This window comes from Aotus nancymaae, unplaced genomic scaffold (assembly GCF_030222135.1).
Source record: "Aotus nancymaae isolate 86718 unplaced genomic scaffold, 86718_ANA_hifiasm-v0.15.2.pri h1tg000007l, whole genome shotgun sequence".
Taxonomy (NCBI): Eukaryota; Metazoa; Chordata; class Mammalia; order Primates; family Aotidae; genus Aotus; species Aotus nancymaae.
The window spans coordinates 14,561,676-14,575,316 of NW_026988418.1; the positions used below are offsets into that span (position 1 = coordinate 14,561,676).

Below are 13,641 nucleotides of genomic sequence, written 5' to 3' on the forward strand. Positions count from 1 at the left end.
TTCAACAGAAGGGAACAGCATGGCAAAAGGTTAGATGATAGAGGTGGAAAGGCATACTGAAAATTGAGGCTATGGAAAGCAGTGTGATGTGGCTGGAATGTAAGATGCCAGGTTGGAGTTGGAGTCACTTAGTTAAGTGTAGACAATCAATAAAACAATTAATCAAGTCCTGTGACATTTGCTGATTTCCTAGGCAGAAATGCTGTCACTATGGGCAATTTCAAGCTACCAATCTGGCATCACTAAACACAGAATTAGGGAGAGATGTTCAGTGGCCTGTCATTATAAAGTATTTCTACCACAGAGATACAGTAGAAGGAAATAACCTCAATAATACAGATACTAGTGAAATATAGTAAAGTAGTTAGAAAGCCACGAGTTTGGGGTATTATTATGTTTGTCTTTAATATACCTATTTAACTGTGAGTTTATATAACGTAATTTTTAATGATGACTATGTTTAACAACTAGGTCACACAATCCCCAAATTTTAACAATTGGCTCATATGAGCTAGTACCAGCACATCTGTTTATATCTTACATCATCTGTAATATGAGGATATCAGTAGTGTCCATTTCATAGTCTTCGGGGTTGACTGGATTACTAGAAAGGGCAAATAAAACACTTGCTGTCATACAGAGAGTGTTTTATAGGTGTTTGCTACGAGTTTATTATTCAACTTGAGCCAAAAACAATGTCATTTTCACATCTGATTAGTTTGAGAGTATCCAAAAGAGCCATGACTTTGTGTTAGGCCCTAGTCACTCTGTAGATTACTTAATTAGCATTAAATGAACAGAAGTAAAGCAGTTAGGACAGTGCTTGACACATAGGAAGCACTACATAAATAAAAGATACAATTTTATTGTAGTAGTTTTATTCATTATTATCAAGACCACATGGCCGGGTGTGGTAGCTAATGCCTGTAATCCCTGCACTTTGGGAGGCCAAGGTGGGTGGATCATTTGAGGTCAGGAGTTCAAGACCAGCCTGACCAACATGGTGAAACACCATCTCTACTAAAAATTCAAAAAATTAGCTGGGCGTGGTTGCACCCGTCTGTAATTCCAGCTACTCGGGAGGCTGAGGCTCGAGAATCACTTGAACCCAGGAGGTGGAGGTTGCAGTGAGCCAAGATTGAGCCACTGCATTCCAGCCTATGTGACAGAGTGAGACTCCGTCTCAAAAAAAAAGACTATTTCTTTTTTCAAAATTGTAGCTGGTGTTTTACTTATCCACAAGGAAATAATGGTCAATAACTATTCACCTTTTCTAAAATATCATTTCCCCTGAGTTCAGGGGAATATGTAACAGTTATTCTCTCACCAGACACAGAGGTCTAAAGCTGTACCTTTGTGAGGCAGTGATTGTGTGTGTGTGTGTGTGTATGTGTGTGTGTATGCTCGTGGAAGCAAAAGATCATTTAATTAGCATTAAAAATAAAGGTAGAATAAAGATAAAGGTCTGAATGTAGTCCTGCTAATTGTTCACCAACTTGTCTCATTTACTTGACTTTGAGCTATTTGAAGGCAGGGACCATGTCCAAGTCATTAACAGGCTTCAAATGCTCCTCTCATCTTTGGCAAACATCCAAGCTAGTTTTAGACTTAGTGATATCACTTCTTTTCATAAGGTACTATAGGACTTTTCAAGGGCTTGTGTCAGTGTTATCCACCTGTGGAAAAGAAGTATGAAAAACAAAACTTAAAACATAAATCTGAGGTCAAGAGATCGAGACCATCCTGGTCAACATGGTGAAACCCCGTCTCTACTAAAAATACAAAAAATTAGCTGGGCATGGTGGCGCATGCCTGTAATCCCAGCTACTCAGGAGGCTGAGGCAGGAGAATTGCCTGAACCTGGGAGGCGGAGGTTGTGGTGAGCCAAGATTGTGCCATTGCACTCCGGCCTGGGTAACAAGAGCGAAACTCCGTCTCCAAAAAAAAATAATAATAATAAAATAAAATAAATCAGGCCTGGTGAAGTGGCTCACACCTATAATCCCAGCACTTTGGGAGGCTGAGGCAGGTGGATCACCTGAGGTCAGGAGTCTGAGACCAGCCTGGCCAACATAGTGAAATTCTATCTCTAGTAAAAATACAAAAAATTAGCCAGGCATGGGGGCAGGTGCCTGTAATCCCAGCTACTCAGGAGGCTGAGGCAGGAGAACCAGGGAGGTGGAAGTTGCAGTGAGCCGAGATTGCACCATTGCACTCTAGCCTGTGCAACACAAGCGAAACTCTGTCTCAAAAAATAAAAATGAAAATAAAATAAATAAATAAAACTATGTCTGGCCAGGCACACAGTGGCTCACACCTGTAATCCCAGCAATTTGGGAGACTGAGGCGGGAGGATCGCTTGAGCCCAGGAGTTTGAGACCAGTCTGGGCAACATGGCAAGATCTTGTCTCTACAAAAAAAAAAAAAAATTGCAGGGCATGGTGGCACACACCTGTAGTTCTAGTTACTATAGAGGCCCGAGGCAGGAGGATCACCTGAGCCCGGGAGGTTGAGGCTACAGTGAGCCTCGATCGAGCCGAGTCAGCCTGGGTGACACAGTGAGACCCTGTCTCCAAAAACAAACAAACAAACTATGTCTACAAATTCTAGTACTGTGTAAATATTATGTCAAATAATTTTTATTTATAAAAATTTCATTAGGTGTGAAAATAATTTGTGGCATAAATTTTCTCACTTTGCAAAATTTCAGAGTACCTCTGATTTCTGGTAAATTTAGCCAATCATAAATTAAATGAGTTCCTGGAAGCCCAACAATTCCAAAACCAAAATCATGAGTCCTAGTCCTTTCCTTTTTCCTTTTCTTTCCTTTCTTTTCTCTTCTCTTTCTCTCTCTCTTCCTTCTTTCTTTTCTTTTTTTTTTTTTTTTTTTTTTGAGACTGAGTCTTACTCCCTCACCCAGGCACAATCTCAGCTCACTGCACTGCAACCTCCACCTCCAGGGTTCAAGCTATCTGGCTGCCTCAGTCTCCCAAATAGCTGGGACTACAGCCATGCAGCACCACACCTAGCTAGTTTTTATATTTTTAGTAGAGATGGGGTTTCAACATGTTGGCCAGCCTGGTCTCGAACCCCTGACCTCAAGTGATCTGCCCACCCTCGACCTCCCTAAATGCTGGGATTACAGATGTGAGCCACCATGCCCGGCCCAAAATTATAAGTCTTTTCAAAAATTTTATATCAAAAAGATGATATTTAATACTCAATTTGAGTGCATTTAAATAAGATAGTGATTTCGTAGAATAGGGACTGCAGAGTAAGAGTGCTCAGACCCATAGGGGTTTAATATAGTCCTATCTCTAAGAATCCTTTCTGTTCCTCACCCAAATGAACTAATTGCTGTCTACTGGTTCCTCTAAAAACCTTGGGGGCCGTGGCAGGGTGTGGGCTTAGGACTAATCTGATTGTCTTCCCAGGTGGTCTCTGGGCTCTATCAGGAACAACCCAGGTGTGATAATTATTTTCCCCAGTGCTTAGCACGGGGTCTGGTATGCACATGCACACACAAAGTCAGTAAATGGTGAATAAAACGAAAGGCAGTCAAGATCCACTTGCTGAATGAACGTCTATCAGTAGCACTGTCATCCTTCTTGCTTCCTTCTTTTGCATATGTTGTTTGAGCTGTTCATTCAACCAAGGAGAGAGCATATTCTACCTTGGGCAGTGTGCCAGCCTTGCACAGAGGGACAGATGATTCAGCTTGATCAGGCTGTGACAGAGAAAAGCTCAGGGTCTGAGAACGCAGAGGAAGCGACTAACCCAAACCTGGAGGGTCAGGTGAGGCTCCCCAGGGGAAACGAAGTTGTGTCCGCCTGAGAAGAAGCAGAAAGTTTGGGATTGGGGAGAAGCTGGTTTCTGTGAGAGAAACAAAGGCCCCAGGCAGAGCCAATAGTCTTCCAGATAACGAAAATCACTTTAGAGAGCCTAGTTTAGAATTTGTGAAGGAGTGGACAATGCTGCTAATGAGATTGAAAAGGGAGTCAGATTTGTAAACCATTTAAGGATTTTTTTTTTTTTTTTTTTTTTTTTTGAGATAGAGTCTCTCTCTGTCGCCCAGGCTGGGAGTGCAGTGGCGTGATCTCGGCTTACTGTAACCTCTGCCTTCGGGTTCAAGCGATTCTCCTGCCTCAGCCTCCCGAGTAGCTGGGACTACAGGCACGCGCCACCATGCCCGGCTAATTTTTTGCATTTTTTGTGGAGTCGGCGTTTCACCGCGTTAGCCAGGATGGTCTCGATCTCCTGACCTCATGATCCGCCCGCCTCGGCCTCCCAAAGTGTTGGGATTACAGGCGTGAGCCACCGTGCCCTGCTTAAGGATTGTTTTAAGGACAGCCTTGAGAAGACATTGAAGGTTTTAACAGGAGAATAACATGATCCAATTTAAATTTTAAAAAGATAACTGTCAATTGTGCAAACAGTGGATTGGATGTGGGCAATGATCAACTCAGGAGCAGCTGAGAGTCTATTGCAGAAGAGTGGGTGAGGGATGATGGTGGCCTGGACTTCGGTGCTGGGATTGCAAAGAAATGGAACAATCTGATACACAACTGGAAGAAGACTCTCTCTCTGTGATGTGGGAGGATAAGGAAGTGATTGGAGCGGTAGGGAGGGTTCATTAACAAGCTAGGACTTTATTTTGAAGGGATAAAGGGGACGACTTTTAACATTTTAATCTTGAGACTGATCAATTCCGATATGGATTTATATAAATAGACCGCTTGGCAAAGGGTGGTGAGAAGACTGTCAGACAGTGCACAGGTAAGAACTGAGACCTAGACCGGGCGGGCGCAGTGTATGTGGTGAGGCGCCGGAGATGGGAGATTGGTTTCGGAGACAGGTACGGAGCCAAGCAGTCAGAGAGAAGCGAAAATTGACGCAGCCCCAGGAACAGCTGCTGGGGGTAGGGGGGATGGGCGCCGCCGGAGCCACCCTCGCCTCCTGGCGCCGGGGGCGGGACCAGAGCACGCACGGCGCGATGACGTAGGCCCTGAGCCTGCCTCGTTGTGGCTGCCGCCGCCTCGCTGAGGCGGAGTAGAATGAGGCCCGCGGCCGTGGCTCCGGCGTCGGCGGGGGCAGCAGCAGCTGAGGCAGCAGCTGAGGCAGCCGCGACGGCCGCGCCCCCCCCTCCTGACCTGGATTAGGCCCAGCAGCTCCGTGGCCGCCGCCGCCCCGCGGGGGGGCGGGGTGGGGAAGTGCTTCGTCTCCCCGCCCCCCCCCCCCCATCGCCGCCTCGCAGGAGGCAACCGCCGCGACCCCAGCGGAGCCCGCGGCCCAGCCTTGAGCCCCCACCCCCGGGGGCTGGCATGAGCGGCCCCTCGGCGGCATCGCGGGGCGGTGGAGTCACCTCCGCCTGATCCCCGGCCTGCCGCCCGACCCCACCTCGCCAACGGAGGCTGACCGCGGAGCGTGCGAACGACCCCACCGCTGCTTTCTCCTCCCCCAGATCACGCACCGCAGCTCCGGAAGATGGGGAACTGCCTCAAATCCCCCACCTCGGATGACATCTCCCTACTTCACGAGTCTCAGTCCGACCGGGCTAGCTTTGGCGAGGGGACGGAGCCGGATCAGGAGCCGCCGCCGCCATATCAGGTAGGGGAGGGTGTGTGTTGGAAGGAGCGAGGAGTAGAGGCAGCTCTGGCGGAGACTGAGGGGGCTTCGGGCGGTTTCTGCCCCTGGCTTCGGCGAGGCCTGGCCTGGGCGGCATTGACCCCCTTAAGGCTGGATCTGAGGACGTTTGCTCTCTGTTCGCAGAATAGGGTTGGTTCTTCGCCTCCCCTCGGGCACCGTATGGGGATGGTACCCTCTGCCCTTGAGTTCTGGGATCAGAGAATGTGATCACATCCCCTAGGCCAGTGTCTGGTGGTTCGCTTTTGGAGTTTGGGAGTGACATTTTCCTGCCTTTATGTCTGAATCGTGTGATTTCCTCGTCGCACCGCCAACTGGATTATGGGTTCTGGATAGGTGGTTGCCAAGCACCCCCCCCCGCCCCATTTATGTTTTCATGTGTGATCATCCTCTTACCCCCTCCCTCGTCTTTGTTAATTGGATCTGGCAGGTCTTCATTTCTCCCTCAGCTTCGGAGACGGATCTCCAAGTGATTTTAGCCCTAGCGACATCGAGTTACTTGTTTATATATATACATATATATAAATTTTAATCCCTCCTCCTTTTGCTCCACCCATATGACACACCTTTTAAACGTGCTGACTTAAGAAAACTTGATTAGCTTGAACTTTGGAAACCTTTAAACCTGACTTGGGAAATTCCTTCGGTTACTCGTGGTGTTCTCCCTTTGTATCAAAGACTCCTAAATAGGTTTTACTGCTTTTTGTACAACAATCAGTAGTCCCAGATGTGTTACAGAATTAGAGTGACTACTTCTTAAACTCAAAATAGATATGTGGATGTTTAATCTATAATATATATGTAAAAACATTTCCTGTACTTTTTCCATTTTAGGTGATATTGAATACAGTCTTAAAGAGGGCTTCAGTAGTAGTACTTAATTTTTTCCTGAAGAGTTTAGTTTTCTGACTGGGCATTCTCCTTTGTTTCATATGGTGACATCATTACCTAGTGTTTTCTTTTCTCATTCCTGTGTAAACCAGTGTCTCATCACACCAGAAAAACTTGATCCTATATGCTGGTTTTCTGAATACAATTCTTCTGAGGCATTTCATTTATACCAGTAAAGTCCAGTCTTGATTGTGGCATACAGAAGCCTCCATGGTTTCTCTCTGTTACGTTCTATATTGCAGGCCTACCAAATACACCAGGCTGTTCACACCTTTGTTTTGCTCCACTTGCTCTCTGCTTGGAGCTCTTCCCCCAGGTCAGCCAGGGGGATATCTAATCCTCTTTGAGAACTCAAGCTTTCATATCTGAAGTCCCAGCATTCCCTTCCCTCCCAGCCCGAATCCCTTGTTTGTGTCCCCACTGAAACCACTACACTTCCATAAGCAATATCTATAACACTTTAGTGTTGTATCTTTGTTAGATGTGTGTCTCATCTTTGTATTCTCCTTCTTCAGTGCAAGTTGCATGAAGGTAGGGAATCTGTTTCTGGTTTACTGTTGTATCCCTCACATCTGCCTCAGTAGGTAGTAACTGGGAGATAAATTATGAGTAAAAGCCCTTGAAAACAGGGACTCTCCCCTCACTCAATTTCTGGCACATAAGCACCTAAATAAATGGATTAATGAAGTTGAATTCAGTATTTTCTGTATTTACACAACTATTTTTTTCAAAGTACATTGTCACAAGGATAGTCTCAAAAAAGCTTAATCTGGGCCGGGTTCAGTGGCTCATGCCTGTAATTCCAGCACTTTGGGAGGCTGAGGCGGGAGGATCACCTGAGGTCGGGAGTTTGAGGCCAGTCTGACAAAATGGAGAAACCCAGTCTCTACTAAAAATACAGAATTAACTGGGCATGGTGGCACATGCCTGTAATCCCAGCTACTTGGGAGGCTAAGGCAGGAGAATCGCTTGAACCTGGGAGGTGGAGGTTGCAGTGAGCCAAGATCGCCCCACTGCACTCCAGCCTGGACAACAAAGAACAAAACTTTGTCTCAAAAAAAAAAAAAAAAAAAAAGCTGAATCTAGTTGCAAGTACCTTTGAGTGAAGCAAGCAAGCTATGTTTATATTTCACTCTCTTTCCCTCGCTTATTTACTATACAACAAAAGTGGTTATTTCCTTTTTTTTTTTTCTTGAGATGGAGTCTTGTTAATGTTGCCCAGGCTAGAGTGCAGTGGCATGATCTCGGCTCACCACAGCCTCTACTTCCTGGGTTCAAGCAATTCTCCTGCCTCAGCCTCCCAGGTAGTTGGGATTACCGGCATGTGACACCACGCCCTGCTAATTTTGTATTTTTAGTACAAATGGAGTTTCTCCTTATTGGTCAGGCTGGTCTCAAACTCCCAACCTCAGGTGACCCACCTTGACCTCCCAAAGTTTTGGGATTACAGGCATGAGCCACCACACCTGGCCACGTTGAGACACAATTTCACCATGTTGGTCAGGCTGATCTTGAACTCCTGACCTCATACAGTCCACCTGCCTTGGCCTCCCAAATTGCTGGGATTACAGGTGTGTGCCACCGAATCTGGCGTGAAGTTTGTATTTTAAATCTGTTATGCTCCCTACCCTCACCTGCTTCTCTTTTTAAAAAAATTAGAGACAGGAGCTCCTATGTTGCTCATAGGCTGGTCTTGAACTCGGCCTCAAGCAATTCTCCTGCTTCCTACCCCCTTTGTTTCTAGGCAAATTGAATATCATTGGCTTGTTCTCTTTCTCCTATCCTTATGATAATTGTAGTATTAAAGGTACTAAAGTTTATGGAAACTGTGTTTGCCTTTTCCAGAAGGACTAGATGATGATGAGAGATGAGGTGTTTTTGGTGTCAAGAGGGAACTTTTTTTTGGAAATGTTATATTTTTGACAGTGGGAGGTTTTCGTTTGTTTGTTTTGAGACAGGGTCTCACTCTGTCATCCATGCTGGAGAACAGTGGTGCGATTTTGGCTCATCACAACCTCCGCTCCCGGGTTCAAGTGATTCTCCTGCCTCAGCCTCCCAAGTAGCTGGGATTACATGCCCAGCTAATTTTTTGTATTTTTAGTAGAGATGGGGTTTCGCCATGTTGACCAGGCTGGTCTTGAACTCCTGGCCTCAGGCAGTCTGCCCACCTTGGCCTCCCAAAGTGCTAGGATTGCAGGTGTGAGCCACCGTGCCTGGCTGACAGTGGGAGTTTTTTATGGTTGCACTTTCCTGAAATGAATGACACAGACTAATATACACATTGAGTATCAATTGGAAGAAAATTACTTTAAAAGCATAAAAAGAAACTTTTGTAGAAAAAGTATTGTCCTCACCCCGAAAGAAATAAGATCTGTTTTATGAATGGTTATTTTAAATGATCCGAGAAACATCAATCCAAGGTTATTTATTCATTTCTTTGAGTTAGGAATCTCCCTCTGTCATCCAGGCTAGAGTGGATTGCTCACTTGCCAGCTTCAGACTCCTGGCCTCCGGTGATCCTCCTGCTTCAGCCTCCCACAGACTGGGATTACGGGTGTGAGCTACCTCACACAACCAGTTTATAGTGTTTTCAGTTGATAAAAGTAACTTTTTCAACAAATTGTAGTTAACAGGGAATAGCTAATTGTAAAGAAACAGGTTTTCTTGAGGTAAGTAGTTAAAAGATGTCATTGTTCGCTGCTTTATATATAAAAGTTGAATATAATGACAAGAGCCAGTTCCAGTTATTTCCTATTGACATCTGACAAATTTGTTTTTATTTATTTTTGCCTAAAAGTAAACCCTGTACCATTACGATCTAAGTTTGTAGGAAGTGCATATTTCTCTCCTTGGTTTCTTTTGTAGCCTCCTAACTGGTCTCCCTGCTTTCACCCTTGTCCTCGCTAAGACCTGTCTTCAACACAGCAGCCACAGTTATTCTGCTAAACCTGAACATGGCAGTCTGCCCAACCCTCTGTGGATCTTTATTTCATTCAAAGTAAAAAATCAAATTCCTTATAGTTTCCCATAAACCCTATGTAATCTGTACCCCTTGACACCTACAACTAACTCCTTTGTTGGCTTTCCTCCAGCTTCCCTGGCCTCATTGCTATTCTAGGACCTTTGCCCTCCTTATTCTTATGCTTGGAGTACTCTTGCCCAGGTTTCAGGGCTGACTGACTCCCTCACCTCCTTCAAGTCTTTTCTCAAATACCACCATAAACCTTCTCTGACCACCCTATTTTAAATTGCAACCTGCCCTGATACCCTGTTCTGTTTTTCCCCCCAATACCATTTATTACTTTCTAACACACTATCTTACGTTGTCTATTATCTGTCTCCTCCCACTAAGTGGAAAGGAGGAAAGGGGATTTTTTTAAAACTTAGTGTTTCCTAAGTGCTTGTAACAGTGGCTGGCACATATTAGGCACTCAGTAATTTCGTTGAATGAATGAATAGATTTCTTTTAAATGAACTAATGTATTTGAGGCAGGTATAGTTGAACGTCTTATAAGAACTCTGCATATTCCTAGTGCCATTTTTGCTTCTATATCGTAGGTCATTTCTTTTTGTTTTTTGTTTCAGTGCATTTTACAGAATAAACCTGTAGTATGCACTAAAAATGGTATATTAATGCTTCATTTTCCTGGGTGTCTCTGTGTTACCCAGGCTGGTGTCTGTGTGTGTGTGTGTGTGTGTGTGTGTGTGTGTGTCTGTCTGTCTGTCTGTCTCTCTCTCTCTCTCTCTATATATATATGCATTTTTTTTGTTTGTTTTGTTTGCTTTTTTTTTTTGAGACCAAGTCTCACTCTGTTGCCCAGCTAGAGTTCAGTGGTTTGATCTCAGCTCTGCCTCAGCTCCGCCTCCCAGGTTCAAGCGATTCTCCTGCCTCAGCCTCCTGAGTAGCTTGGACTACAGGCGTGTGCCACCAAGGCCAGCTAATTTTTGTGCTTTTGGTAAAGATGGGAGTTTCACTGTATCGACCAGTCTGGTCTCAAACTCCTAATTTCAGGTGATCTGCCCGTCTTGACGTCCCAAAGTTCTGGGATTACAGGCATGAGCCTGGCCTTTATATTTTTTAAATTTAAAAAATAGAGACAGGATCTCATTATCTTGCTAGTCTCAAACTCCTGGGCACAAGGGATACTTGTGCCTCAGCCTCTTGAGGAGCTGGTGTTACAGGTGCATTTCTACTGTGCCTGGCTCAGGTTTTTTAAAAAATTTCCTTTAGAGATGGGGTCTTGCTGTGTTTCCTAGGCTGGAGTCCAGTAACTATTTGCAGGTGCAATTATAGTTCATTGCAGCCTCCACCTCCTGGTCTCACAGGATCCTGTGACTTCAGCCTCCTGAGTAGCTGGGACTACAGGGGTATACCACCATGTCTGGCTGTTGTAGATCAGTTTTAAGGAATCCTAAAAAGTCAAATTCCAGTAATATTAAATATAGTAATTGCTGTAAACTAATGCATTAAGTGATTTAGGAGTTTTTACCCTGTATGTATATCACCACAAGATATTTTTGTATTTTTGTAATAGGAAAGTACTTGGGGGAGAAAAAGGAAGTACTTGATCCCTATCCTCAAAGTATTGCATGGGAAGAGATTTAGGGTGTTTCTCAAATTAGAAGGTGGAAACAAATTTGTCACACCCTCTACCCAACTCGCTTATTCCCAAATGTTTACAAAGAGTATAGAGGAAATCTGCCCACCTAAGGCAGTCTTGGAAGGACAGTGAGTGGGAGGATAAGCCACGAAAGGGTGAAGAAAAGATCCATAAGAGGAGGAGGCCAGGTAGGTATTCTAGCTCTGAAAGGTGTATGTAAAACAGCTTGAGGTACCCCTTTGTCCCTGTCAAGAACTCTGTTACGTACTAATTTGAGGGAGGCACTCTGTTAAAAGAGCTTAATATTAAACAACAAACCATGTTACACTTTCTAATCTGAATACATAAAAGTAAGGATAGGTATCTCTAAGTTTTGCAGTAGTTCTATAGTTTGAGATTCATCACTCTTCTTTCCCCTGACATACTTTTTAATACATTTGAAATTTTAAAATCTTAAGAAAATAAGTTTGTATAGCAATGAGTACAAGTATATCTCTGGTTTTAGAGTCAGATGGTCCTATGTTCAAATTCTGGCTCTGCCACTTACATAAAATGTGAAAAAGGAAATAATTTATCAGATTGTTTGTAGAGCTTTTTTGACAAATAAGAAAGTGTAATATTTTGGATATTTCAAATTGCTACTGGATAAAGCTTTCTTCAAGATACCTTTTTTTTTTTTGGCTGGGCACAGTGGCACATGCCTGTCATCCAGACACTTAGGTGACAGAGGTAGGAGGATCACTTGACCCTGGGAGTTCCAGACCAGCCTGGGTAACAAAGCGAGACCCCATCTCTATTAAAAAAGCAAACAAATAAAAACCAAAACCCTCTTTTTTGTTCAAAGGATTGGTTTATCCTGTAGAATGCACTAAAAATAACCCTCTTCCTTATAAACAATCTAGAATGTAATGCTTATTTTTAAACATACAAAGCTATAATGTCTTTTGGGGGATGGGTTTGTTTTTTAGAGATGGAGTCCCACTTTGCCCAGGCTAGTTTTGAACTCCTGGGCTCAAGTGATCCTCCCGCCATGCCTCCCAGTGTTGAGATTACTGGTGTAAGTCACTGTGCCCTCCCTTTAATGGAATATTAATGCCTCACTTTTCTGATAATTTATGAAATTAAATTTAGATATCAAAGGGTTGTGTTTTTTTTTCCTTATTAGCATTTTTTTTTTGCCATTTTGGTGGAAATTATTCCCAAATTTATTTCACATATCTTGGCCTTATACAAATTATTCAGCTTTTAACAATTTACCTTTGTGAAGTTTTATCCTTCCCCTTCTTCAAGAAATTCAGCCTTCTCATTGACGGGCAGATCAACCACCTTTGTTGTTAAAGCTTTCATTGACCATTGTTTTTCTCACTCACTCCTGATTTGTTATGTACATTTTTTTGTGTGTTTGTAACATTTATCTGGAAACCATATATTGCCTTATTAGTTTTTGTTGCTTAAACAGTTGTTTTTCCACATCACAATTTCCTCAAGAATGAGAATGATACATTAAACTTGTAAGATTTCTCAGTGGAGTAGAATGATACTTTCCATATTATTGTAGATACTCAGTGAATATTGGATGATAGACTAACTTAGAACGGTGCCTTCTTCACCTTGTAAGGTCACAACCATAATTGAGGTCATTAGTTCTTACAACAATAACTTAATTGATGTCTCCCCCTCCATTCATTTCGTTCCATGTTGCCTTAATGATTCTTTTTTTTTTTTTATAACAGAGTCTCTTTCTGTCACCCAGGCTGGAGTTCATGGAGCCACCTTGGCTCACTGCAACCTCTGCCTCCCGGGTTCGAGCAAGTCTCCTCTGTCAGCCTCCCGAGTAACTGGGATTACAGGCATGTGCCACCATGCCTGGCTAATTTTTGTAGTTTTAGTAGAAATGGGGTTTGACCATATTGGTCAGCCTGGTCTCAAACTCCTACCCTCAGGTAATCCACATGCCTTGGCCTTTCAAAGTGCTGGGATTACAGGCGTGAACCACCATGCCCAGCCCTTAATGATTCTTTATTATAACTAACCACTGAAGATATCTGACTTAACATTCAAAGTCATGATTTGGCTCTGTGTATACTTTTTCAGCTCTTTGTAGCCTTGTGCTTTCTTTTATACAACCTATATACTCTAGTCTCGTTCTGAACAGTTTGCTGTGTTCCATATGTCTTCTGCTTTCCTATCTTTGGCCATTCTACACCCATTGCCCAGAATGTTCTTCTTTAATCCTTCCCAGTCTAATTTTTAATATTCAGGGTCTAGTTCGAATGTCAAGAATCCACGAATTCTGATTTCTCCAACATACAGACCTTTCTTATCTGCACCATTCTTAGGACACTTTACCCTTTTAATTTTATTTATTTGTGACAATGTCATATGTGCTCTGCTAGAATTCAAGTCTGGTTCATTTTCACATTGCTAGAACTATGATTTTCACATAGCAGGCACTTATACTTTAGTGAATGTCATGATCAGCGTTTTGCTGTAAGAGTGTGCAATT

The 13,641-nt window shown here is 43.5% G+C and overlaps 1 protein-coding gene across 1 annotated transcript in view; it reads left to right on the forward strand.

Annotated features, from left to right (window-relative positions):
- The first annotated feature begins 5,004 nt into the window (after positions 1–5,004).
- Positions 5,005–13,641, forward strand: part of RNF11 (ring finger protein 11) — a 34,352-nt gene continuing 25,715 nt past the window's right edge. The window contains exon 1 of the mRNA XM_012434760.3: positions 5,005–5,607. Within this exon, the coding sequence (XP_012290183.1) occupies positions 5,485–5,607 (123 nt within the window). The 5' untranslated portion in view covers positions 5,005–5,484. The remainder of the gene's footprint in view (positions 5,608–13,641) is intronic.